General features: G+C 41.7%; 1 protein-coding gene across 2 annotated transcripts in view; it reads right to left on the bottom strand.

The window, feature by feature from the left end:
- The window catches only part of SORCS3 (sortilin related VPS10 domain containing receptor 3), a 587,951-nt gene that overhangs the window by 167,184 nt on the left and 393,949 nt on the right, over nt 1–26,818 (bottom strand). For both annotated transcript variants that reach the window (XM_082722548.1, XM_082722549.1), the window contains exon 6: nt 2,883–2,947. In XM_082722548.1, the coding sequence (XP_082578674.1) occupies nt 2,883–2,947 (65 nt within the window). The remainder of the gene's footprint in view (nt 1–2,882; nt 2,948–26,818) is intronic.

Genomic DNA, 26,818 nt, shown 5'->3' with positions numbered 1-26,818 from the left:
CATTTCATTTTTCTTTATTGCACAGGCTAGGACTTTTGGCATGATGTTGAATATGTGTGTAAGACTAAATAAACATCCTTCCTTCTTCCTTTTCTTATATGAAAGCATGCAGTGTATCATCATTAAATATAATTGTAGATCTTTGGTAGACATCTTTTGTTGGAGGCTCCCTTCTATTTCTAGTGTATTAAGAGTTTTGTGTTTTAGTTTTTATTCTGTCACTGCTAGTTGCATGAATTTGGGCAAATCTTAGTTCAGACTACCATATCTGAAAAAAAGGAGGAATTAAAATACATGCCATGCCTTTTTGTGATGATTAAAAGATGAAGACGTGTGTGTATGTGTGAGTTTATAAGTAAGAAAGCTCTCACCACATATCACCAATGAAAGGCATCATGTATTTCATTAGGATATGTAAAATACAGTGTCTCCAGGTTAATGCAGTCTTCTTATATGCATCTCTAAATAAACGTGTGTTAGAGCCAACTCACAAAGTTGAGAGAAGATTAACTATTGAAAAACTGATTTTAAAAAATCCTAGAAAATGGAACATAACTAATATATACTATAATTTAACTTAGGTGTGGCACATGACTTTTATCCCTGTTTTAGTTCTGTCTGCTTTCTTTGATTCTTGACAATAGGCCAGAAACTATTCTATGTGTTTTACATTTTTAATCTCATAAAATTTTGCAGCAGTCCTGCACCACAGGGCTTATCCAAATTTGGATCAGAATTCTTGAACTTTCAGAAAATAGGTTTAAGCTTAATGTAAGAAATTAACTTAATAAAACAAAACATGGGAGCTGTCCAGCAGCAGAAAAGGATGTGTCTAATTAAGGCTGAAGCCAGGGAACCTGAGGACAGACTGTCAGAAGTTTTCAGGGAAGGGATTCCTATACTAGGTAGGAGGTCAGACAATCCTATCAAGTATTACCAACTCTAAAATGCTATAGCCAGCACAGATCACATATAAGGCATAAACAAGTTTGACATGGGAAGCAATGCCAAGGCAGAAATCATACCAAAAATTGGCCAGTGGGTCATCTGAGAGTGACTATCTGCTCTCCTGCTGCTGTCCTGGCTTGTTCCTTCATACCCTTACATCTCACGCTTCCCCCAGTTTCTCTCTCAGCAGTAAGAGTCAGAGCATATAATTTTGGGCTCAAGTTTTACCATCCTTATGATCAGTGAATTTGAATATGTGGTATTATTTTCCTAAGTCTTTTTTTTTCAAGATTTATGTATTTATTTGAGAGAGAGAGAGAGAGAGAGAACATGCACACAAGTGCGAGGGGTAGAGGGAGAGGGAGAGAGAGAATCTCAAGCAGACTGCACGCTGAGTGCAGAGCCTGATGTGGGACTTGATCTCATGTCCCTGTGATCAAGGCCTGAGGCAAAATTAAGAGTCAGACACCTAACTGACTAACCCAGCCAGGTGCTCCTATTTTCCTAAGCCTTAAATAGGTCTTCTGTTAAAAAAAAAAATCTATTTTTAAGAGTGTGGACCACCCCTCATTCTTGCCTGCTTCAGAGACTTGCATTTATTCGAGAACCAAATAAGACCAATTAAAACACGTGCGCGCACGTGCACACACATGCACACACACACAGTGAGTACAGAAAAAGACAAAAATCAAGTACTCAGCAGAATGTCAGACATACAGTAACAAATATGACTATCTTCTAAGTCTTTTAGAAATAAAAACAGAGCAAATGAAATATTCCCCAGAATGCATGTTTCTGGCAGGTACCTGAGTTTGGTATCAAAACCAGTAGATTTTTCATGGACAAAGCACATGTAGTTTTACTTAAAGTATTCTGAAAAATCTCCATCACCCATGGCCAAGTCAAAACGGAACTCTCTAACATCTTTACATTTTATAATTTCTATAATATCCTCTACTTGGTCAGCCTATAACTCTCTGAGGTGGGAAGGGCAAGGCTGAGTATTCTCAAACAATGGAGGGATTTAGCACAGAGATCAGAGGGAGTTGCCCAGACCCCATGTCTAGTGGGTGACAGAACCCAAGACCCCAACTCCCAAGCAGAGGCCTGTTCTGCTGCATTCCTCCATCACTACTATTTCTATAGATTATTTGGCTCTATTGTTGACCTATGTTAATTATATTTTTAGCTATTTCATATAGATCATATATTTTCACATATATCATGTATGTTTAAATTGACTTTAAGCTGATTTTTCCTGGGTAGGGAAGAGCCTTATAATAATATGAGCAACTCTGGGAAGAATAAATTGCTTAAAGCAAAATGATATACTATCAGTAAAATTCAGTCAGAAGTACAGAGGTACACAATGTACAAAGGGGTCATGTGTTCAAGATCCTGGGATTCTACTGCTTGTCTGTAGAGACAACATAGGTTTGCTCACTACCGTATTTCCGGGGCCTAGAACAATGCCTGGTACACAGTAGTCTGTCCATACATATTTGTGGAATGAATGAATAAACAGTTTGAAAAAAAATTTCCCAGTGACTTTTTCTGGTAAGCTTGACTCTATGAAAGGTTCATTTTTAAAGCCAGCATCCCCTGCAATTCGTTGTGTGAATGCAAAGTACCATGATGAGCTATGGACACTCCTATCCGAACTACACTGAAGAGGCCAGGAAATTACTAACAGGAGCCTCAAAATTCATCACATTAACTCACATCCCCAGAAAATTCATTCCTGAGGGTTTATTTCAATGAAACGTCTCCCTCAGGACCAGAGGCCTCTCCCCCTACTCTGGGAAATAGGATGGATCTGGCAGTAATGGAGCTCAGGGCTTTTCATCTTCTCAAGCCATTAAAATGCAAATTGGGGGAGGAGAGGGACCTGCACACAGCTCTCCCCTGGCCTCACCCACGGCCTCAGCACTCACATCCATCGGTGGTCCGCACCTCCATGTGCACCAGGTCCGCTTCCTTATCCAATCCAGCCACCGACCTGGGGAAGGAAGGAGACACAGAAGCTCAGTGACCACATGGATGGCAGATGGCAAAAGCGGGAAAGCATTCAGGGCTGACTATTACTCAGAAAGCCACTTTCTCCAGGGGGGACCCACAGAGTATAGCCACTGGTGAGCCGGGCAGATACAGCTGTCACCTGTAATGCTCACAACTCAGGAGCCCTGGGATGGTGTCAGGGAGTTGGTGACTCTCTAAAAAAAAATAACCATGAAAGAGGACAGAGTCCATAGTAATATAGGACCAAACCTCTGGCCTTGACTCTTCTTCACCACCTGGCACCTAAGAAGTTCTCTCTTCCCACCATCTTCCTTTTCCCCCCAACTCCCACCACCCACATCCTCCCTCCCCCAGGTCTTGCTGCACCTGACTCCTTCCAGTATACTGCCCCGCTTTGTCCTCCCTCTGGGTGTGTGCTATTGCCCACCCTGTCCTGTCCTCTGGGGAGGGTGGTTTAGACTCCACTCCCAGCTGTTTGCCTCAGGGCACTGTTGCCCTCCTGAGTTCAATGCTGTCTGCCCTTCCTTCCTCCTGCCCCAGAAACAATGAATGTATGGTAACAAAACATTTAAAATCTGATCTGACAAGAACAAAAATCTCCTAGGGATGAGGGTGGGAAAGCTTAAGGTCTACGGCTAATAGCCAAAAGAATGCAGGCTGAGAATCCTTACAAACTAATTCTTGTGGCCCTCTGACCTTGCACACATAAAGCCCACTCAGCCATCACCCATGTGAGATATCCAGGCCAGAGGATGACCCAAACAGTCAGCTAAAAGAGGCAACATAGACCTTAAAGCATTCATGCACTAGAGAGATCACATAATCCACTCTCTTAGCAAGCTTTTATAATCTATTTACTCTTATTTTAAATATTCTAAGTCGGGCTTTCTGATTTTCCTATCTTCAGGAGGTAAGAAGTGGCAAGTCAGAAGAAAAGTAGAATTTAAACAGTGAGAACCAACTGCGGATACCCTTACAGCAAGAACATAGAAAAACCTATGAAAAACAGACCTAAGAACTCAAAACCCAATCTTCCACCCCATAAATCTCTACACTTCTCATTGGCACTGAGACCATTACTATATTAGAGCAGAGTTCAGTATCTGACACCTGTGCTGAGGGAAGAAAGGCACAGAAAACAGGAAGCAGGGGGAAAATAGGATTCCCCCATCAAATTGGGTAGAAAAGGCTTAGGCATACTCTCGCTATGAATAATACCCCCCATGCCCTGTCCACCATAGTGGCACACAACCAGGAGGGAACGTCCAACTCCCAGCTTCTCACCCATGAGCAAAGGGTTTTGGTCTCCACATCAGCATCACAACTTTTAAGGCTCGCACCAGAGGGAAGGGCTCTCAAAACACCTAGCTCTGAAAGCCAATGGGGCTTAAGTCCACTAGAGGATAGCAAATAAAGAAGCAATTTATCATGGGTGCACAAGCATTCACTGCAACGATGCCCTAGAACTCAGTGCGCCTTCTCCTCATCTTTCCTTGGAAGTACTTTATCTGCATTCTTTAAAAGCTGTTACCTAATGGCTAGGCTTCTAATTTAGCAGGCTTCAAGGGGCTGACTGTGATCCTACCGAGAGACCTAAGAAGCCCACTGACACCTTTCTCGTCTTCTCTCTGTAGCCCACTCCAAGTTGCCAGTAGCTCTCTAGAAGGAGTTGTGCACATGACCACACCCCAGATTTTAGGGCTGCCCCCCAGGGAATGGGTCCCCAGATCGTTGGGCTCTGATAGCCAACAGGGCTTCACTCATGAGTCCCAGAGGACTGCAGCAAACAAAGAAGAAGTTCTTAACCATCTACTTCCCCAAGGTTCAGTGCAGAGGCAACAAGCTAACAACACCCATATCTCAGTCTTTCCCTGAAAGGAGTTCATCTGCATACATTAAAGTCACCACCTGAGGGCCCAGCATCTAAATTAGCAGATACCTGGGGGCTATGGGTAACCCTCCTTACAGACTGGGGAAGCTAGCAGACCCTTCTCCCACCAGTCTGCTCCAATAATAAAATCAAGTCAGCAGTATCTCCCTGAAAGGAAGTTATACACATATCTGGCACCCTAGCTCTTACTGCTATCACTTGAGGGATAGGCCCCTGGAGCACCTGGTGCTAGCAGTCAATGCGCCTTGCATTAATGAGACACGAGCAAGACTGCAGCAAGCAAAGAAACAGTTCTTAATGGGCACAAGAGCACCCCCAGCACCTGGTGGCTACCTGCCTGGGCCCAGCTCTGAGGAAGATGGCCAAAAGGTTTCTCCCTGAAAGCTTAACTATACTTTCCTAGCTTGTATCTGAGGATGCAGCTTCTCAGCTTGTCTCTAGATGCTGACTGCAATCCTGACGGACAGGTCTAGGGACATCTATAAGTACTAAATGTTACTAAGAACAAAGAAGAACACCTGGACAATCACAGAGATGAGAGACAGCTAAGAATTCAGTCCGGCTGGTCTGTGAGGTTCTTCTCCTACAGGAGATCACTCTGTCAAGACTGGAAGAGGTGTTTGTTTGTTTGTTTTAATTTTTAAAGATTTTTCATTTATTTATTTGACACAGAGAGAGAGATCACAAGTAGGCAGACAGGAAAGCAGGCTCCCTGCTGAGGGGAGAGCCCAATGCAGGGCTCGATCCCAGGACCCTGAGATCATGACCTGAGCCAAGGTCAGAGGCCCACTGAGCCACCCAGGCACCCCTGGAAGAGGTGGTTACTTAACAAATGCTCAGAAACCAACACAAACAGTCAAGGAAAGTGAAAAACAAACAAAACAACACAGAAAAAAATAGGTTCCAAACAAAAGAACAAGATAGATATCTAGGAACTGAGCTTAAAGAAATGGAGGTAATAATCTACGTGATAGTTCAAAATAATGGTCATAAAGATGCTTTACTGAGGTCAGAAGAGCAATGCATGAGAACAATGAGAATTTCAACAGAGATGGAAATATTAAAAAGTACTGAAGACAAATCATGGATCTGAAGAGTACAATAATTGAACTGAAAAATTCAATAGAGGGGTTCAATAACAGCGTTGATCACGTGGGAGAAAGAATCAGTGAACTCTAGGATGAAAGTGGAATTCCTCCAGAAGAGTGAAAAAGAAAAAAGAATTAAAAAAAAAAAGTAAAAATATTTTAAGGGATTTATTGGAAAACATCAAGTGGACTAATATTCCCATTGTAAGGGTCTCAGAAGGAGAGAGAAAGGGACATTGAAGAAATAATGGCTGAAAACTTCCCTAAGCTGGGGAAGGTAACGAACATCCAGACCCAGCAAGCCCAGAGAGCTCCAAAAAAGAGGAGTCCAAAGAGAACTACATAAGACACACTATATTAAATTATCAAAAGTTAAACATGAGTAGAACATCTTATAAACAGCAAGAGAAAAAACACTTCTTATATACAATTAAATCCCCATAAGATTATGAGCAGATTTTTCAACAGCAACTTAACATGCCAGAAGGGTATGGGATGACATAACGCAAGTACTAAACAAAGAAACAAAACCTCTGCTAGTCAACTGAGAATACTCTACCCAGCCAAACCGAGCTTCAGAATTGGAGAGATAGAGTTTTCTAGACAAACAAAAGCAAAAGGAGGCCATCGCAGAGATCAGTCTTTAAAGAAATGTTACAGGAAGTTCTTCAAGCTGAAACAAAAGGATGCTAATCAGTAACAGGAAAACATTTTTTTAAAAGAGTATAAAGCTCACTAGTAAATGCAAATATATAGTCAATTCAGAATAATGTTGTAATGGTGATAGATAAATCACTGATAAGCCTAGTACAAATGGTAAAAGAAAAAATATTAAATTAACTATAATTAATTTTTTAATGGATATACATGGAAAAAGACCCAAACTGTGACATCAAAACATAAAATGTGGAGCTGGGGGATTCACACAAACCAAGAAATGCACTGAGAGATAGAAGGCTGGCAGCTAGATGCATCAGAAGGTATTTCAATCTGAATTCATTTGTGCAGTGGTTAATTTTGTGTGTCAACTGGACTGGGCCATGAGATGCCCAGATATCTGGCAAAACATTATTATGGATGTGTCTTCTAGGATGTTTCTGGAAAAATTTACATCTGAATTAGTAGACTGAGTAAAACAGATTGCCCTTCCAATATGGGTGGGCTTCCTGCAATCTATTGGAGACCTAAATGGCACAAAAGGAGTAAGGAGATTCACTAACTACCTAATACCTTCTGGCTGGGAAACTGGTGTTCTCTTGCTCTCATATAGGAATTTTTATAACTGACGCTCCTAATTCTTAGGCCTTGGGCTCATACTGGAACTATACCATGATCTGTGAATCTCCACTTGCAGATGGCAAACGTGGGCCTTTTCAGCCTCCATTATCAGATAAGCCAATTCCTTCTAATAAGTCTCTCTCCCTCTCCCAGATTTCTCCCCCACCCTCCTATTGGTCTGATTGCACATACTATTATCTCTTTCATAGCCTACTGGTCTGTTTCTCTGGAAAGCCCTGATTAATAAAATTTGTTTCTTAGTCCCATTCCAACAATACAGCCATTTTCCCATGTAAGCCCATAGCATAGCTATATGTGTTTCTATATTTACTTAAGTGATAAATTACAAAGAATTTGATTCTTATTAATATACAACCTATCAGACAGTGAGTTTCCTAAAGATAGAGACCCTAATTATCTTTGTCTAATACTTACTGCCACACATAGCTCAAGATTAGGGGTACCTTCAGATTAAATGATAAGGATAAGAAATTCGTACTTCAAAGCTGCTCTGTATCTGAATCCACAGGAGAAGGGAGTAAGTGGCTCAGCTGGATAGAGGTAGAGGAGAGGACCTTGGGTACTATCAGTAAGAATCCTCTTGCCCTTTTCCAGCAACAGAGGAAGGCCATTGCCTACTTTCAGCCATACTGCTGGCATTAGCCTGGGGTTTTTCAATACTGACACTGTTGATATTTTGGCTTGGATAATTCTTTGTTGTGGGGGTCATCCTAGACATTGCAAGATATTTAGCAAAATCACTGGCCTTTACTACATGCAGTAACATCCTCGCAGGCCTGACAACCAGAACTGTCTCTAAAATTGCCTACTCTCTTTTGGGGTCAAAACTGCCCCCAGCTGAGAACAAGTGCCTTACCTGTACACACTTAATTGTTGCCTGGGTTCTATGTCTCCCCGGCTAACAAGGCAGAAAAAATAAGGACACACAGATTTCCCTTCCTCCCTTAGTCCTAACATTGCTGAGATACCTATGAACTACTATTATTTAGGGCCACATCATCTTATCAGGAAACTCTCTGACAATCATCCAGTCCCTAATCTTAAGGCCCCCTAAAGACCCTGCATTTAAAAACTTAAAGTAAGAAAAGTGTACACAAATATAGCAAGCAAAGAAATATTAGATGTATATATTTTGTGATTTTTTCCGAGGGTAAACAGAAGTTGTGAGGGATAAATCTGGGAAAATTGGGGAAAAGTGCATATGGTAATAAGGACAAATTCTAATGGGCAATGAGACCATTCATATGTCAGGCATCCTGTTTGGTGTTTTAAATATATTACTGTAAAAAATCCTCAAAATGACTCTTTAAGGAAGGTAACATTCATCGAACTCTCACCCTTGGTAAATGGGGTTAATAAGAGAGATTAAGTAACGTGCCTAAAGTCATGTGATAATAACAATTGATAGACTTAGTACTGTGGGTCAAACCTTGTTTTAAATGTTGATCTTGAATCCTCATATCAATCCGAAGAGTCCTGAACCAATCTATATCCATATTTTCCATATTAAGAGGGTGCAATTAGGCATCTAGAGATTAAGCAACTTGGCAAGAGTCATGGAATTTAGCAATAAGCAGCAAAACCTAGACTCAAGCAGTTAGGTGGCTTTGAGCCAGGAGATTAACTTCCCATATAAGCTGCCTCTCCTGGCTGGTGAGAGGTTTGGATACAACCATCTCTCCCAGAATCAAAAAGACCAGAAACATCTTGCCCCATTGCCTCCTCTCTTCCCATATGAAGTTCTTTATGGCAGCACTGTAGGAAATACACATGCACTCTGTGTAAATTATCAGTACAGTGTCTCAGAAAATTCTGATTTCGGATGACATGAACCAGAAGTCCTTCTTATAGGTGATAATAATTAAGAAGGAAATGTTGGGAACAGAACAAGGAGGTTGGATCAATAATAGAGAAATAATAAATGGAGATCTTTGCAGAAGCCTCAGAAGGATAAATACAGTTGAGGAAAAGAAAATGTGGCATTTGGGCTTGAGTCTCCTTTAGGTCTATGAGGATGGAATGAGCCAAGACATATATGAGGTACTATGAAACTGCCATGAGTAAGGGGTGGAGGGTGAGAGGCATACTTGCTCAGATAGGCCCACAAGGTTAAACATAGCCCCCAACACCTCTTCCATTGCAATCATACAAGCTCCTTCACATTTCCAGGACCCACGTGAGGCCAGGGTAGACTAGAAGTCCAGGAACTGTACCCAGTACAGAACTAACCATGGGACACATCAAACTTAATGCCTGTGTTTAATGTCTGCAACAATGTAAAAATGAATTTGTAAGCACCCTATTAAAGTTACATGAAGGGAAACTACCAGAAAGTTTTTTTAAATGAATAGATAATAAAGAGAAATTATCAGGCAGGAGCAAGATGGTGGAGGAATAGGAGACCTAAATACTCGGATCCAAGGAGTTCACTTAGACCGTTATCAAACCATTCCGAACTCCTACAAACTCAACAGAAGAGCAAAGAGAAGAGCAGCAATTATAGGAACAGAAAAACGACCACTTTTGTGGAAGGTAGAAAGTGCGCAGAAGTGAATATGAGATGATATATAGGAAGAGAGTTCACGGGGGGCGGTGGGGGTGGGGGGGCAGCTCCTAGCAAAGGGGAGAGCAGCAGAGCACAAAATCAGAACTTTCAGAAGTCTGTTCCATGGAGGGATGTCGCTCCAGAGACTTAGCAGGCCCTTGCAGGGACAGTGTGGTCTCAGGACACGTGGGGACACAAAAAGCAGGGGTGTCTGAAGGTGGCAGAGTCCTAGGTATGGGAGCAGGAAAGCCAGCTGCAGAGACAGAGTCAAGGAGTGAGCTTTCAGCTTGGAGTTACCTTAAAACATACTCCAAGGCACAGTCACGCCATTGCTCTTTGAACAGGGATGCTACAAGTGGCAGATGCAGGGAGATTCACCTTCCTCCCCGAGGAGCAGGTCAGGAGCATGCTGCAAGAAGCATGCTGCTGGGTTTAGAGACTCCAAACGGGGCCATGCGTCAGAGATAGAAACACTTGGTCACAGGCTAGGTGAGCTCAGGTGCCACCGGAGCCCTAGGAGATGGGAGTGGTTGACTGCTTTTCTCTGAGGGTGCACTGGGAGTGGGCCCCGAGCTCTTGGCCCTCCGGCCAGAGACTGGGAGGCCGCCATCTTTATTCCCATTCTCCAGAGCTCTATGGTGTTCTATATCACTAATTCTTTCTTCTGTCTCATTTATCCAAACAGTAAGAGCCTGTTTGGATAGGCTCAGGGAACCTGAGCATTCAGGGAACAAACGCTCCTGAGATCAAAACCAAGAAGATTACATAGCCTGACCCCTGGCAAGGACAGTGCAATTCCACCTCTGGCAAAGACACATGAGAATCACTGCAACGGGCTCCCCCCAGAAGATAAGCAAGAACATCCAGCCAAGACCAAGTTCACCAATCAATGAGAACTGCGGAATGCCAGAACTAGGGGAATGTAACATATAGAATTCATGGCTCTTTTCCCATGATTCCTTAGTCTTCAAAGTTAAATTTCTAAAATTTTCTTACTTTCTTACTCTATTTTTCTGCTCTATTTTTAAAAATTTTTCCTCTTTCCTATTTTAACCTTTTTAACTGTTTTATATTATCAATAATTTTTAAAAATATCTTTTCAAATTTTCACCATTATAGTCATATTCTATACATTCATTGTATTTAACCTTATTTTTTGTATGTATATAGGTCTTTTCCTTCTTTAAAATTTTGAGATACAGTTTCATCTAACAGATCAAAATATATAGCACATGGCTTTACTCTAGTCTCCAGCCTGATCACATTATTTCCTTTTTTTTTTCTTTTTCAACCAACTTCTTACCTTATCAACTCCTTTTTTAGATCTTTTATAGTTTTTATCTTTACAGTCATATTCCATCCATCATCGTGTTTACTCTTATTTTTGTATATATATAAGCTTTTCTTTCTATAAAATTTTGGGAAAGAGTTTCTTCTTACAGACCAAAATGTATCCAAAATCAAGCATGTGGCTCTGTTCTAGTCATCAGTCTAATACACACACACACACACACACACACACACACACACACACACATTTTCCCATTCTTCTCCCCCCAGTTTTAGGTCTCTTCCAAATTGTTTAGTATATATTTTTCTGGGGTCATTGCTACCCTTTTAGTATTCTGTTCTCTCATTCACCTGTTCTTATCTGGATAAAATGACAAAGCAGGAAAAATCACCTCCAAAAAAAAGAACAAGAGGCAGTACCAATGGCAAGAGACCTAATCAACACGGACATTGGTAATATGTCAGAACTAGAGTTCAGAATGATGATTATCAAGGTGCAAGCTGGGCTCGAAAAAAGCATGGATGATACTAGAGAATCTCTTTCTGGAGAAATAAAATCCCTTTCTGGAGAAATAAAAGAACTAAATTCTAACCAAGTTGAAATCAAAAAAGCTATTAATTAAGTGCAATAAAAAATGGAGGCTCTTACTGTTTGGATAAATGAGACAGAAAAAAGAATTAGTGATATAGAACACCAAATGATGGAGAATAAAGAACCGGAAAAAGAGAGATAAACAACTACTGGAAAATGAGGGGAGAATTCAAGAGATACCATAAGATGATAGAATATTAGAATAATTGGGATCCCAGAAGAAGAGAGAGGGGGCAGAAGGTATATTGGGGAAAATTATAGCAGAGAATTTCCCTAACATGGTAAAAGGAACAAGCATCAAAATCCATGAGGTAGAGAGAACCTCCCTCAAAAATCAGTAAAATTAGGTCCACTCCCCATCATCTAATAGTAAAACTTATAAGTCTCAGTGACAAAGAGAAAATCCTGAAAGTAGCTCAGGACAAGAGTTCTGTAACATACAATGGTAAAAATATTAGATTGCCAGACCTATCCATAGAGACCTGGCAGGCCAGAAAGGACTGGCATGATATATTCAGAGTACTAAGTGAGAAAAATATGCAATCAAGAATACTATATTCAGCTAGGCTATCATTGAAAATAGAAGGAGAAATAAAAAGCTTCCAGGACAAACAAAAATTAAAAGAATTTGCCAACACCAAACCAGCCCTATGGGAAATATTGAAAGGGCTCCTTTCAGCAAAGAGAGAGGAACAGAGATAATATACAGTAACAGTCACCTTACAGGCAGTACAGTGGCACTAAATTCATATCTTTCAGTAGTTACCCTGAATATAAATGAGATAAATGCCCCCATCAAAAGACACAGGGCATCAGAATGGATTAAAAAACAAGATCCAAAGACACATCCAGATTTAAAGTGAGGGGTTCTAAAACATTTTACCATGCTAGTGGACATCAAAAGAAAGCTGGGGTGGCAATCCTTAAATCAGATAAATTAGATGTTATGCCAAAGACTATAATAAGAGATGATGAAGGATACTATATCATACTCAAAGGCTATGTTCAACAAGAAGATCTCACAATTTTAAATATCTATGCCCCTAACATGGGAGCAGCCAACTATATAAACCACTTAACAACAAAATCAAAGAAACATATCAACAATAATACAATGATAGTAGAGCATTTTAACACCCTGCTCAATGAAATGGACAGATCATCCAAGCAAAAGATCAACAAGGAAATAAAGGCTTTAAATGACACACTGGATCAGATGGACATCACAGATATATTGAGAACATTCCATCCCAAAGCAACAGAATACACACTCTTCCCTAGTGTACATGAAACATTCTCCAGAATAGATCATATCCTGGGTTACAGCTCAGGTCACAACTGGTACCAAAAGATTGGGATCATTCCCTGAATATTTTCAGACCACAATGCTTTGAATGTAGAACTCAACCACAAGAGGAAAGTTGGAAAGAGCTCAAGTACATGGAGGCTAAAGAGCATTCTACTAAAGAATGAATGGGTCAACCAGAATTAAAGAAGGATTGAAAAATTCATGGAAACAAATGATAATGAAAACACAACTGTTCAAAATCTGTAGGATACAGCAAAGGTGGTCCTGAGAGGAAAGTATATAGCAATACAAGCCTTTCTTAAGAAATAAGAAAGGTGGGGTGCCTGGGTGGCTCAGTGGATTAAGCCGCTGCCTTCGGCTCAGGTCATGATCTCAGGGTCCTTCCTGGGATCGGGTCCCGCATCGAGCTCTCTGCTCAGCAGGGAGCTTGCTTCCCTCTCTCTCTCTCTGGCTGCCTCTCTGTCTACTTGTGATTTCTCTCTGTCAAATAAATAAATCTTAAAAAAAAAAAAAAAGAAACAAGAAAGGTCTCAAGTACACATCCTAACCCTACACCTAAAGGAGCTGGAGAAAGAACAACAAAGAAAACCTAAACCCAGCAGGAGAAGAGAAATCATAAAAATCAGAGCAGAAATCAATGATTTAGAAATGAAAAGGACAGTAGAACAAATCAATGAAACTAAGTGCTGGAAAGAATTAATAAGACTGATAAAACCCTGGCCAGACTTATCAAAAAGAAAAAAGAAAGGACCCAAATTAATAAAATCATGAATGAAAGAGGAGAGATCACAACCAACACCAAAGAAATACAAACAATAATAAGAACATATTATGAGCAACTATATGCCAGCAAATCTGACAATCTGGAAGAAATGGATGCATTCCTAGAGACGCACAAACTACCAAAACTGAATCAGGAAGAAATAGAATACCTGAACAGACCCATAACCAGTAAAGAGATTGCAGGGGTCATCAAAAAATCTCCCAAAAAACAAGAGCCCAGGGCCAGACGGCTTCCCAGGGGAATTCTACCAAACATTTAAAGAAGAATTAATACCTATTCTCCTGAAACTGTTCCAAAAAATAGAAATGGAAGGAAAACTTCCAAATTCATTTTATGAGGCCAGCATTACCTTGATGCCAAAACCAGACAAAGACCCCATCAAAAAGAACAATTACAAACCAATATCCTTGATGAACATGGATGAGAAAATTCTCACCAGAATACTAGCCAAGAAGATCCATCAGTACACTAAAAGGATTGTTCACCACAACCAAGTGGGATTTATTGCTGAGTTGCAAGGTTGGTTCAATATCTTATTGTATCTGTTGATACAATACATTAATGAAAGAATAAAAATCTTTTGATACTCTTATTAGATGCTGATAAAGCATTTGACAAAGTGAGGCATCCTTTCCTGATCAAACTTCTTCACAGTGTGGGGATAGAGGGTACATACCTCAATATCATCAAAGCCATCTATGAAAAACCCACAAAGAGTATCATCCTCAATGGGGAAAAACTGAGAAAAAAAAAACTGAGAAAAAAACTCTGTTTTTCCCCTAACACAGCAGGGTTGTCCACTATAACCACTGCAATTCAGCATAGTACTAGAAGTCCCAACCTCAGCTATCAGACAACAAAAAGAAATTAAAGGCATCTGAATCAGCAAAGAAGAAGTCAAACTCTCACTCTTTGCAGATGACATGATACTTTATGTGGAAGCCCCAAAGACTCCACTCCAAAACTGCAAGAACTCAGGAATTCAGTAAAGTGTCAGGATATAAAATTAATGCATGGAAATCAGTCGCATTTCTATACACCAACATCAAGACAGAAGAAAGAGAAATTAAAGAGTCAATCACATTTACAATTGCTCTCAAAACCATAAGATACCTACGAATAAACCTAACCAAAGAGGCAAAGAATGTATACTCAGAAAACTATAAAGTACTCATGAAAGAAATTAAGGAAGACACAAAGAAATGGAAGAATATTCCATACTCATGGATTGGAAGAAAAAATATTGTGAAATAGTCTATGCTACCTAAAGCAATCTACATGTTTAACTGCAATCCCTATCAAATTTTTCAAAGACATGGAACAAATAATATTTATATGGAACCAGAAAAGACCCAAAGTAGCCAGAGGAATGTTGAAAAAGAACACCAAAGATGCCAGCATCATAATCCTAGACTTCAATCTCTATCAGAAAGCTTTAATCACCAAGACAGTACGGTACTGGCACAAAAACAGATCAGTGGAACAGAATAGAGGGCCCAGAAATGGACCTTCAACTGTGTGATCAATTAATCTTTGACAAAGCAGGAAAGAATGTCCAGTGGAAAAAGGACAGTCTCAGCAACAAATGGTGTTAGGAAAAGTGGACATCCACATGCAGAAGAGTGAAACTGGGCCATTTCCTTACACCACTCACAAAAACAGACTCAAAATGGATGAAAGACCTCAATGTAAGACAGGAATCCATCAAAATCCATGAGAAGAATGAGGGCAGCAACCTCTTCCACCTCAGCCACAGCAACTTCTTCCTAGCAACACTGCCAAAGGCAAGGGAAGAAAGGCCAAAAAAGAACTATTGGGACTTCATCAAAATCATAGCTTTTGCACAACAAAGGAAACAGTCAATAAAACCAAAACACAACTGACAGAATGGGAGAAGATATTTGCAAAGGACTTATTAGATAAAGAGCTAGTATCCAAAATCTACAAAGAGCTTATCAAACTCAACACCCAAAGAACAAATAATACAATCAAGAAATGGCCAGAAGATATGAAGAGACATTTCTGCAAAGAAGACATCCAAAAGACCAACAGACACGTGAAAAAGTACTCAACATCACTTGGCATCAGGGAAATACAAATCAAAACCATAGTGAGATACCTCCTCACATCAGTCAGAATGGCTAAAACTAACAAGTTAGGAAACAACAAATGTTGGTGAGGATGCACAGAAAGGGGAACCCTCCTACACTAGTGGTGGAATGCAAGCTGGTACAGCCACTCTGGAAAACAGTATAGAGGTTCCTCAAAAAGTTGAAAATAGAACTACCCTATGACGCAGCAATCACACTACTGGGTATTTACCTGAAAGATACAAATGTAGTGATCTGAAGGGCTACATGCACCTGAATGTTTATAGTCCACAACAGCCAAACTATGGAAAAAACCTAGATGTCCATCAACAGATGAATGGATAAAGAAGAAGTGGTATATATATATTATGGAATACTATATAGCCATCAAAACCCCCCAAATCTTGCCATTTGCAATGACACAGATGGAACTAGAGGGATTATGCTAAGTGAAATAAGTCAATCAGAGAAAGACAATTATCATAGGATCTCTATGAAATGAGGAATTTAAGAGGCAGTGTCAGAGGGTTGTGGGGGGAATTGAGGGGAAAAAAAATGAAACAAGATGGGACCGGGGAGGGAGACAAACCATAGGAGACTCTTAATCTCAGGAAACCAACTGAGGGTTGCTTGGGGGTTAGGGGGGGCACAGAGGGATAGAATACCTGGGTTATGGACACCGGGGAGGGTATGCACTATGGTGAGTGCTGAGAATTGTGTAAGACTGATGATTCACAGACCTGTACCCCTGAGGCAAATAATACATTATATGTTAAAAAAGTAAAAAATTTAAAAAAATCAAAATATATGGAAATAAAACTAAAATATACTCTGAAAATATCAAGTTATGGTATAAATAATGTTCTTTCACCTTGTGAAAGATACAATAATATATTTTTACTAATATGTGTTGAGGGGGATAGAGATAATATGAAGCAATATATTAACAGTGATTATCCCCAGGAAGTACAAAAATGGGGTATTTTAATTTTTTTCTCTACCATAAATTTTTGAAATATTTTGTTTTTAAGAGAACATGTGTTACTTCTGTAATTAATAAAAATTATTTTTGAAAGTCAAAAAATAAAAATAGACAATAAAGAGAAATTATCTATGTATGGATTACTACCAATGTCAACTGAAAACAAGTCATCAGTAGTGCCTCTATCTAGTGATGTGTATTCCTGATTTTAATGAAGTGACTACAAAACAGAATTTAAAAGAACAAACCAGTATCAAGAAGAGGTAAGAATCTATGAAAGCCCTTATAAATATGTAAAAATTCCTCAACAGCTAATTCTCTTATCGCAAAGTTTTCCCGAAACTTAACACCCATGATTGAGAAAAAATTCATCTTCTCCAGTGGATCTTCCCATTCTTCCTCAAGAGAAATAAGATCAGGCCCCTTTCTGCAATCTTCCTCTTGCACATATGTGCCAATAATGACTTTTAGTTTCTACATCTGTGAAATGGGAAGATCATAACACTGACTTCACAAAGATTAAATGAGCTAAGTAGTAAACATTTAGAACAGTGCCTGACACAGAAAGCATTCTTCACAGTTTAGCTATCATTATTTTTCATTAGAAGGGCAGGATAAACGAATCTGCTTTCCTGCGTGCCCTCAGACCTCAGCTCCACGTTTGTGGAGCACTGAACAACACAGCATTGTTCCAGGCACTAGATCTGGAAAAGCCCTGCTGGGAGATTCAGTGTAAGCACCTTCCCCCATCCCCCCTCTCTTTGGATGTATTATACACCACAAACCTGGGGACCAAGCCTTGTTTGGGGTCCCTTTAACAGCCAACTCTCCTATCCAGGGAAGAAACCATGACACTGAACTATGGTCACCTCATTCTGCCTGTGAGACCCAATGCTTGATCTCATGGGCTTCTGCTGGATCTTCTGTTGGTATTTTCCAACACAGTGCTTGGCACACAGTAGACCATCACTACATATTTGATGAATGAATGATGACAACACTCCCCTTCAGTCAGACAAACCTTGTAAGGCCCTCTGTAAGCCTGGAGATCATGTTTGAGTCTTAAAGGCCAACCTCTCTTCAGGCCAAAAGAGATTTCACTCTCCTGCCTGTGCCCCAGATAATGGTTATCATGTAGATCTCTCAACAGGTATTAAAGACGAGAAAAAAATCTATGAGGCATGAATGATGTGTGAGGATCATTCGATGATGATGCCATCCTCCTGAGGATATTTAACTTTTTTTTTTTTTAAAGATTTTATTTATTTATTTGACAGAGAGAGAGATCACAAATAGGCAGAGAGACAGACAGAGAGAGAGATGAGGAGAAGCAGGCTCCCTGCTGAGCAGAGAGCCCAATGCGGGACTCGATCCCAGGCCCCTGGGATCATGACCTGAGCCAAAGGCAGAGGCTTAACCCACTGAGCCACCCAGGCACCCCAGATATTTAACTTTCTTAAAATTAACAAGCCTAGCATCAGCACACAAGGATCATGTGAAAGGAAGGGTTATGGTTATTCTTCCAAACTGACAGTCTTTTAAGTTCTGAGCCAAGACCAAGGACACAGAGAACAAAGGCAGTAAGGAGCCTAGCCAGAGCCACACCTCCAGGGAAGGAACCCACTTCAGGGCCTAGGACCCATATACTCACAGGTATTACTGATGGAAACACTTGAAAAAGGTCAAGTAGCTTTCAGATGTATTTTTGGCAACTACACCATCTATTCAAGGGCAGTCTCCAAGTCCTAACATATAAGCTGGTCAAACAAGGACTCCTCAGGAACTGTTAGCTGCTCCCCCAGATGCAACAGTGTCTGAGAGGGCTGAATGCAGCCACCTTGGAGACACTCCGATCTCGTCCAACCCCTTCACAGAAAACTGAGCCTCCCCAACTGTCCAAAGATACAGCAAGTCTGCATCCTGTGGCCTTACATGCCAATTTGGAACTTCATTCAGTCCAACTTCTCCTAACATACTCAGCTGCCCGGGGGAAGTGACAAGGCTAGACTTCTGTGCATGTTTTTTTCTTTGTGGATGTGAATCTTAGAGCAAAGTCTTCACCAGAAAGAAGAAAATTAGACACAGGGGACTCAGGAGGATGGTACCGAGGGTAAAACAGTGGTAAGGCCAAAGTACAAATGCTTTTGCGAACTGGTCAGCTATACCTTTAAATTTACAAAAACAATCTTATCTCAAAAGATTTCTCTAATTCACATCACATTCTCCCCCTTTATGTCTTTGCTCAGACCACCCCCCCGCTGGAATGTTCCCTCCATTCCACTCTGCATATTCCCTGTTCATGGCCCAGTTCAACACCTACTTTCCATGAAAGCTCCTGACCCTGACAGAATAGTATAATCTCTTGGAAAATTTCTAAAAATACCAAAATTTCAGTGCATGGGCCCTACCCCAGGAATTCTGTTTGAACTGGTTTGGAGCCATGGGCTTCACAGAGTTTAGTTATACAAGGAGCTCCTTGTTAAAACATGGTTTGGGGTTCCACCCTCAGAACTTCTAATTCGAGAGGTCTGGAGTGGGGCCCAAGAATCTGGATTCTCGGGAAATACTGAGATGATGTCATTATATGGTCTGGGGTCACAGTCTGAGAACCACTAGCCTAGAGTATAGTTCAGGAATCAATAGCTTTTAGATGTTCCCAGGAGATAAAAAATGTGCAGTCAGAGCTGAGAATCTCTCATTAGAGCTCAAAACAGCCTCCATGAGCTCAACCTGAAACAGCCCCTTCCTTTGATGTGTCAGAGGACGAATTTGGAATTAGACTCGGAGGTGAAGTCTTGGCTCTACCAGGTACTAACTGTGGAATCATAGGCCATTTATTTAACCTTTCTGTGCCTCAACTGTCTCATCTGCACAACGGGGAGATAATAATAGCACCCTTCTCATTATTTTTATGAGGACCAAATGAATTAAATGCACGTAAAACATTCTGAAGAGAGAGAGGTATGTGTTAACATTTAACACCATGTATAATGCTTACCATTATAGTGCTCCCATTATCTTAAGTACAATTAATATTTATTGAGTGCCTAATGGACCAAGAATTATACTACCAATTTAATGTTATCTCACTTAATCCTTAAGCAAACTTTTGAGACTGGATGGAAATATATAATATTCCACACACACACACATACACACCCAGATGAGGAGGAAATGGAGATTTTCAGACGTCAAATCACCTAGCCACTGGTACAGGGTAAGAAAGAGATGGACTTGGATTCAGACATGGTCTGTCTTACACCATCTTCAATTATTTGTAGGCCTGAATTTTTTCTCTTTCTTGATTGTTCCATCCTGAAAGACAGGCTCTAGAGCTGATTAAATCATGTTTTCCTCTAGTGCCTATTACTGTGCCTTGCTCGTTACTTTCTTTTTTTTTTTTTAAATCATTTCACAGAGAGAAAAAGAACACAAGTAGGGGGAGTAGCAGGCAGAGGAAGAGGCAGGCAGAAGGAGAGGGGGAAACAGGCGTCCCATGAGCAGGGAGCCCAACATGGGGCTCGATCCCAGGACCCTAAGATCATGACTAGAGCCGAAGGCAGACACTTAACCAACTGAGCCACTCAGGCGCTCCTTTTCTTTACTTTCTAAGTGTCATCTGAGTAGATAAATAAATATACAAATCAGAACAAGAACCCGGGGAGTATATATAAGATAAATGTTGAAAATAGCTCCAGAATATGGCGAAGCAGATTTCATTCATTTAATTAATCTCTAGGCAATTAAGTGAACAAAGTCTTCATTTTATATTATTATGCTGCTATTTTTTACCATTCATCCTCAAAGCAATATCAGATCTGTCAAACACAGTCATCTGTGATTTGCTTGACAAATGTGATCATCCTGTGAAAATGCTAAGGCAGCAAAAAGAGGGCTCTCATCCAGCTCAGCTCAACGACCCCCCCTTGTGAGCACTTTGGGAGCTTTCCTCTCAAATCACCAATAATCCCACCTCCCCCAATATTCATAGATTTCTAGGTGCACACCCCCATGCTTACGCCTGGACTCTATGGCTCTATCCCTGGTCTACAGCTCATTAGACTAAGGAGAGACACCCAACCCAAGCTGGGTCAAACATATTTGTTTCCCGAAGTTTGGGATTGGTGTGAGAGACTCCACATAAGACTTGGAGCAATCTGTCTTGGACACTTTTAGTTACTTGTTCTGCCAGGAAGAAGAGAGGAACAGAAATAAGAGACAGAAGAAGAGCACTCTGTGAGATCTGGAATAGAGTCCCTTTTAAGATCTGAATGCATGTATTTTCTTGGATCCCAATAACTCCTTTATTATTATTTTTTCTCTCTCTCTCTTTCTCTCTCTGTCCATCTGTCTCTCTCTCTCTCATTAAGCTAGCTTAAGTTAGTTACTGTTTCTTGCAACCCGAGAGTCATTACCAATACACCACCATAATCAGCTTCCTGGTTCTCCCAGCAGAAAGGGCCCCTGACTACTAGACCAGTGTCTTTCAATCTATGGGCTATGACCCATTAGTGGGTCATAAAATGTATTTGGTGGACCACAACCCCAAATTTTTTTACCAAATAGAATGAAATGGGATAGGAAATATTGGAGAGCACCTAATGTGGTAGACCGAGTATTTTTTATGTAAATTTAAGATATATAAAAAGACATAGGGTTATAATAGATCATAAGAATAACATTGCCTACTAGAGAAACAGTTTTAAAAAGGGAAAAAAAAGCCCAATATGGTCCAATTCTATATATTTTTTTAAGTTCTATAAATATTTGGAACCAAATCTAGCAGTCACATGAAACACTTTCAGGACAAGGCAAACACACACCAAAAGGTCATTCCAACCTCCAAAAGGAGGTTGACCTTAACTGGAGAGTCTCCTGCAAGCATAGCCAACACCATGTTATATGCTGGCGGGAGTAATTTGAAGCTGAGCTTTGGTCATTGGGGCATGATTCTGCTAATGTAGTGGCAATTCATGAGGCTTTATCTAAATATAAATGAAACAATAATCCCCTGGCAAGTACTTACTGAATACCTACTACATGCGAACATTCAAGGAATTGCCAGACAGTTCACCACTTGGACCATGTGTTTGCTGCATATGCATGGCTATAGCCTGGCACAGCTCAAGGGAATAGCCATATAGTTCCAAACAAGATGCTGTTACATGACACAGCCCAAAAAGATAAATATTTCTCATAGAAGACCTATTAATCCTATAAAACAGTCCAAGTGCATTGCAACATTTGCAGAGTGGCCAGAGAGAATGGGTCAAGTCCTTTATCCTAGACAATTGATTTTGGAACTGCCAGCTAACTGTACACTATTCCTTTAATAGGTATTAATAGGGTGATATATAAAGGAACCTTTGGAAAGGCATTCGATCATGAAGGGGAGACAAGGGATACTCTTGAAGAATGTGTGAGATTGGAAAGTCAGGAAGAAGAAAGGGGTAACATGATGCCAGGCACAGTGGGGGAAAGGGACATGCTGTAGGAGTGGAATGTTGGGCAGAGGTCATCAGCGATCACTCTGGAGACAGAAGAAGAAAGAACTGGAAGGCCATGAAAAGCCACCATTTCAGGAATTATGGATTGGTTCCTATTGGTTCCTACAAACTAAGTGTCTGGAACATTTTGATAGCATCATTGAACAAATTCCTGTGTCTGAAGGTATACACATTCTACTTCTTTAGGAATGAATTCATACAAATACACCTTTGTAAACTGATTTAGAAAAGTCCAAGCTTTTTAAAATTTTTTTTTCTCTTTTTTTTCAGTGTTTGGATTGTGCTTAAAATATTATAGCTTGGAGAGAGTATGATTCCCAAATAGTGGTGATTGTGGAGACCCTCTCACTCCATCCTTCACCAAGGGCCTGAGTCAACACCCATGGCCACTCAGGTGGGATGCAAGCCAAAGAGCAAGAAATGTAAACTCAGAATTAAAGTAGTGCATACCAAACTACACCAAAACAGCCAAAGTCTGCCTTGTGAGAAGAGTGGAAGGGGACATTTTGGTTGGCAGGAATTTGGATTAAGAAGGAACACTTCGGGGGGGCCTGTGTGGCTCAGTGGGTTAAAGATTCTGCCTTCGGCTCAGGTCATGATCCCAGGGTCCTGGGATCGAGCCCTGTGTCGGGCTCTCTGCTCGGCAGGGAGCCTACTTCCCTTCCTCTATCTCTGCCTGCCTCTCTGCCTACTTGTGATCTCTGTCTGTCAAATAAATAAATTTTTTTAAAAAAAGAAGAAGGAACACTTCTCAATCATCACCAGGGTCACACGATATGGTCTTCTCTGGGTAGAGCACCAAACTAAGTTTTTCATTCTCCTAATCACACACAAACACTGAGCATCAACTATAAGTCCAGTACCAAAAAGATGATGGAGGAAAGATGCTGAGATGAGTAAGATAAAGTTCCAGCTCTCTGGAAGCCCAGGCTGATGTGTAGAAAGAGACAGGCAGAGAGAAATTACATGAAATGTTAGCAGAATGGTGAGGGAGCCCACAAATGGGTAGGTTTTTGTTTTGTTTTGTTTTTTTTAAGTAAGAAGGAGAGACAGGTACAAATGGATGAGGTACAAATAGATCCTAACTGGTCCACCAGTATGACCTCGCGGTTCCCAAAACAAGTCTTTTCAAGAGCTTCCTGTGCATCCAGCATGGAGACTGAAGATAAAATGAGGGTCAGGGGGCCAGAGGCAGGGCAGGGACTGGTCAAGTGGCGCATGACATACTTCAGAGAAATAGACTTACAAAGGTTTAGAGATCAGTTAAACAAAACAATTAGAAATGAACAAAGCCCTCAATGCCCCGCATCTCCCAAGCTAGAGTTTGGAATGACACACTTAGTGCTTACTGGGGTTCCACCGGCCAAATGGAGTACTATTTTAAACTCATAATGTGTTCTGGGGACAAGAACTTGTCTCTTCAATATTCCAGGGGTTAAGACAGGAGCTTTGGAGCCATAGGTTCTAGATCCTAATTCTGGTTCTACACCTATTACCTGGGTGGCCTTAGGCAAGTGAGTTAACTTCCCTAAGCCTTCCATTCCCCAAAAGCACCAAAACTTCCTCATCTGGTTTTGATGAGGGTGAACTGACCAATGCACATGTTTCATAAATGTGCATACTAGGTTCCAGGCATCCTACAAAGCATCCAGGGAGGGACATACACATGTGCATATACGTGCATGACAAAGATGCACACGTAGACTCATTTCAACACCTACTGACTATACAGAAAATGTCTAACAGAAATCTGCATTGGAAGGTATCAGAGAGACCCCTGAACTGAATCAAGGACAAAGGCCTAGATTCTGGTCCTAGTCTCTTCACTGACCCAATTCAACACCTGACTCCCTGGGCAGTCTCCTGCTCTGCAGATTGGAAGGGCTGCCGGGGCTGTGGGGCTCTCGGATCCTTTCAGTCTCTGGGCTCTCAGGTTGGGTCAACTCTGTACTTGACGAGGACTCAGGGATATGAGCTCCTTCTTTGCACAGACAGCTCTTCCACTCCTGTCAGATGCATTCTTGTTCCACCCCACCCTGACCCTTCTCTGAGGGAGAACTTTCCTTTTCTTTTTCTTTTTTGAGAGAGGAGAGAGGGGAAGAAAGGAAGTGGATGGGAGAGGGGCAGAGGGAGAAGGAGAGAAAATCTTAAGCAGGTTTGACGCTCAGCATGGGGCCCGATGAGAGGCTTGATCTTGCGACCCTGAGACCATGATCTGTGGGGCCACCAAGAGTTGGATGCTTAACTGACTGGGCCACTGGGGCGCCCCCAAGGGAGAACTTCTGTAATCAGGTGAGTGCCCTGCAAGGCAGAGAAGTCTGCTAGGGACATCCCCAAGTTGCTGCCCACCCCTGGCAGGGCCCATAGCCAGCTGGGGAGGGCTTCTGTGGGCATCCTCATGCTGCCAGAGATAGCCTGCACCTGCACCTCCATGGGGCCGTAAAGGCTGAGCAGGGCCTGGCAGCTTCTGGAGCGTGTGGGCTTTAGTGACGGAGGCTCCCCACACTGGATGCTTTGCAGAGCACTTTCACAACATCGCTACATTTTAATGCTTTAATCTTGAGAGGTGGATGTCATGGTTCCCAGTTCACAGAGGAGCATACTCAGAAGGCTGATGTCGCTGGAAATCACCAGCCAGAACTGGGGCTCCCGGCCGGCCCTGCAGACTCTGTGCTCAGTGCTCCCCAGCGCCCCTCAGCTGAGCCCCGAGACCAGAGGGAGTTAGACGGGGGTTAGGAGCTGCTGACTGGCAGTGCGGGAAGAACTCGGAGAGTTAATTAAAGAAGGCAAAGGGCTTTAAGGAGAGGACTTGGGAGAATGTGCTGTGGAAGTTCTGGAGAAGAAAGAGAAGGGAACCAGGTGTATTTATAGACTAATAATGTGCAGGAGAGGGGAAATATGCGCCACCCCTAGCAATTCTCATCAAGTTAATGGATGTTGCCAATTACTGTGGTAACATTTCTAATTGTATCTTAGCTCTGAAGAGAATAAAAACAGAATTTCCTAGTCTTTGCCTCAGGACTGTTTGGGGCACACATTCGGGGATACTAGACCAGTGTAGAGATGCCTGCCCAGAGTTGGCCCGGGGAGGCCTCCCCACAGCTGTCCCAGCCGAAGTGGGGTTGAAAATAGTGAGGAAAAGGGCATCTGTGTTAGGGGTTCAGGAGTACAGATGGGTGGGGAGGGTAACAGGCAAGCGTGTGACGGGACAGGCTGCAATCTCGTGCAGACCCTATGAAGAGGACAGTGAGCCCCCAGCACTCCCAGCAATGATGTGATGATAGCTAGTATGTGCGCACTATGCTGTCTTGAGGCTGCCTGTCCCTGTTATATTTGCTTCGTGTGTGTGATCTTCTTTAATACTTATAATAATCTGTGTGACTATGTGAATAATGTCTGCCTCCCTTCCCTTCTGGTTTGTAAGCTTCTTTTATAGGAAGGGGGCCTTGCCTGCCCACGACAGTCATTTTACTTTCTAACACAAAGCTGGCATTCAGTCATGTTAGTTGAACAAATGAGCAGACTCCTACAAGGGAGGCGACACCTGGATGGCTCAGTCCTTTAAGTGTCTGCCTTCATCTCAGGTCATGATTCCAGAGTCCTGGGATGGAGATTAGCATCGTTGGGCTCCTGGCTCAGCGTGGAGCCACTTCTCCCTCTCCCTCTGCCCCTTCTCCTAATTTGTGCCCCTTCTCTCTCTTTCTCTTTCCAAAAGAAAAAATATCTTTGAAGAAAAAACAGAAAACAAAACAAAACAATACAAAAAAAAAACCTCCTACAAGGGAGGTACAGTATTTATCTGCATTTTACTAACAGGGAGCAGAGTCACGCAGCTAATAAATGGTAGCTCTGGGATTCTAACCCAGGTCAGGTGGAGCCAGCTCTGGACCACACCCTGTGACGCACCACGGAGGCCACCTTGCTTGACCAGACCAAGGGAGGTAGGCCAGAACATAACCAACACGTACTAATCGGCTACTCTGCCCCAGGGAACTTATTTCTTTACATCATTTAATCCTGAGAAGGAACTATGCAGCACGCATGGCCCACAGATTGTAAAGGCAGAACAGAGGCCCCAGGTACTTGAGTGACTTGTCTAAGATGACTCAGGTAGCAAAGGAGAAGAGGGAAGATTCAAATGACTCCATAGCTTAACCTTCACAGAGTTCCCCTTTACTTCATGGCTTTCCAGAGAGTGACACCACACAGACAAAATTACATCCTAAAAACACCAGGCACGGAGAGGAAGAAAATAAAATTGTATGGCTTCCCATTCCTTCAAACAAATCCTCTAGAACAAATTGGGGACCAATTTTGCTGTAGATCAATCTGATAACCCCTCCATCCCTGACTCAACCCCGCTTTCCATTCTCTGACATCTACAGCCAGTAGCCTCCTGCTTCTCACCCTCATGCACCCCTCTCCTGCCCCAGGACCTAAGACAGTCCCCCACTTAGGCCTGACCTTCGTGGGT

The sequence above is a fragment of the Mustela nivalis genome (genome assembly GCF_964662115.1).
Source record: "Mustela nivalis genome assembly, chromosome: 2".
Classification (NCBI taxonomy): domain Eukaryota; kingdom Metazoa; phylum Chordata; class Mammalia; order Carnivora; family Mustelidae; genus Mustela; species Mustela nivalis.
Note: the sequence above shows the minus strand (reverse complement) of the source record. Positions and strands in the feature narration are given on the sequence as shown.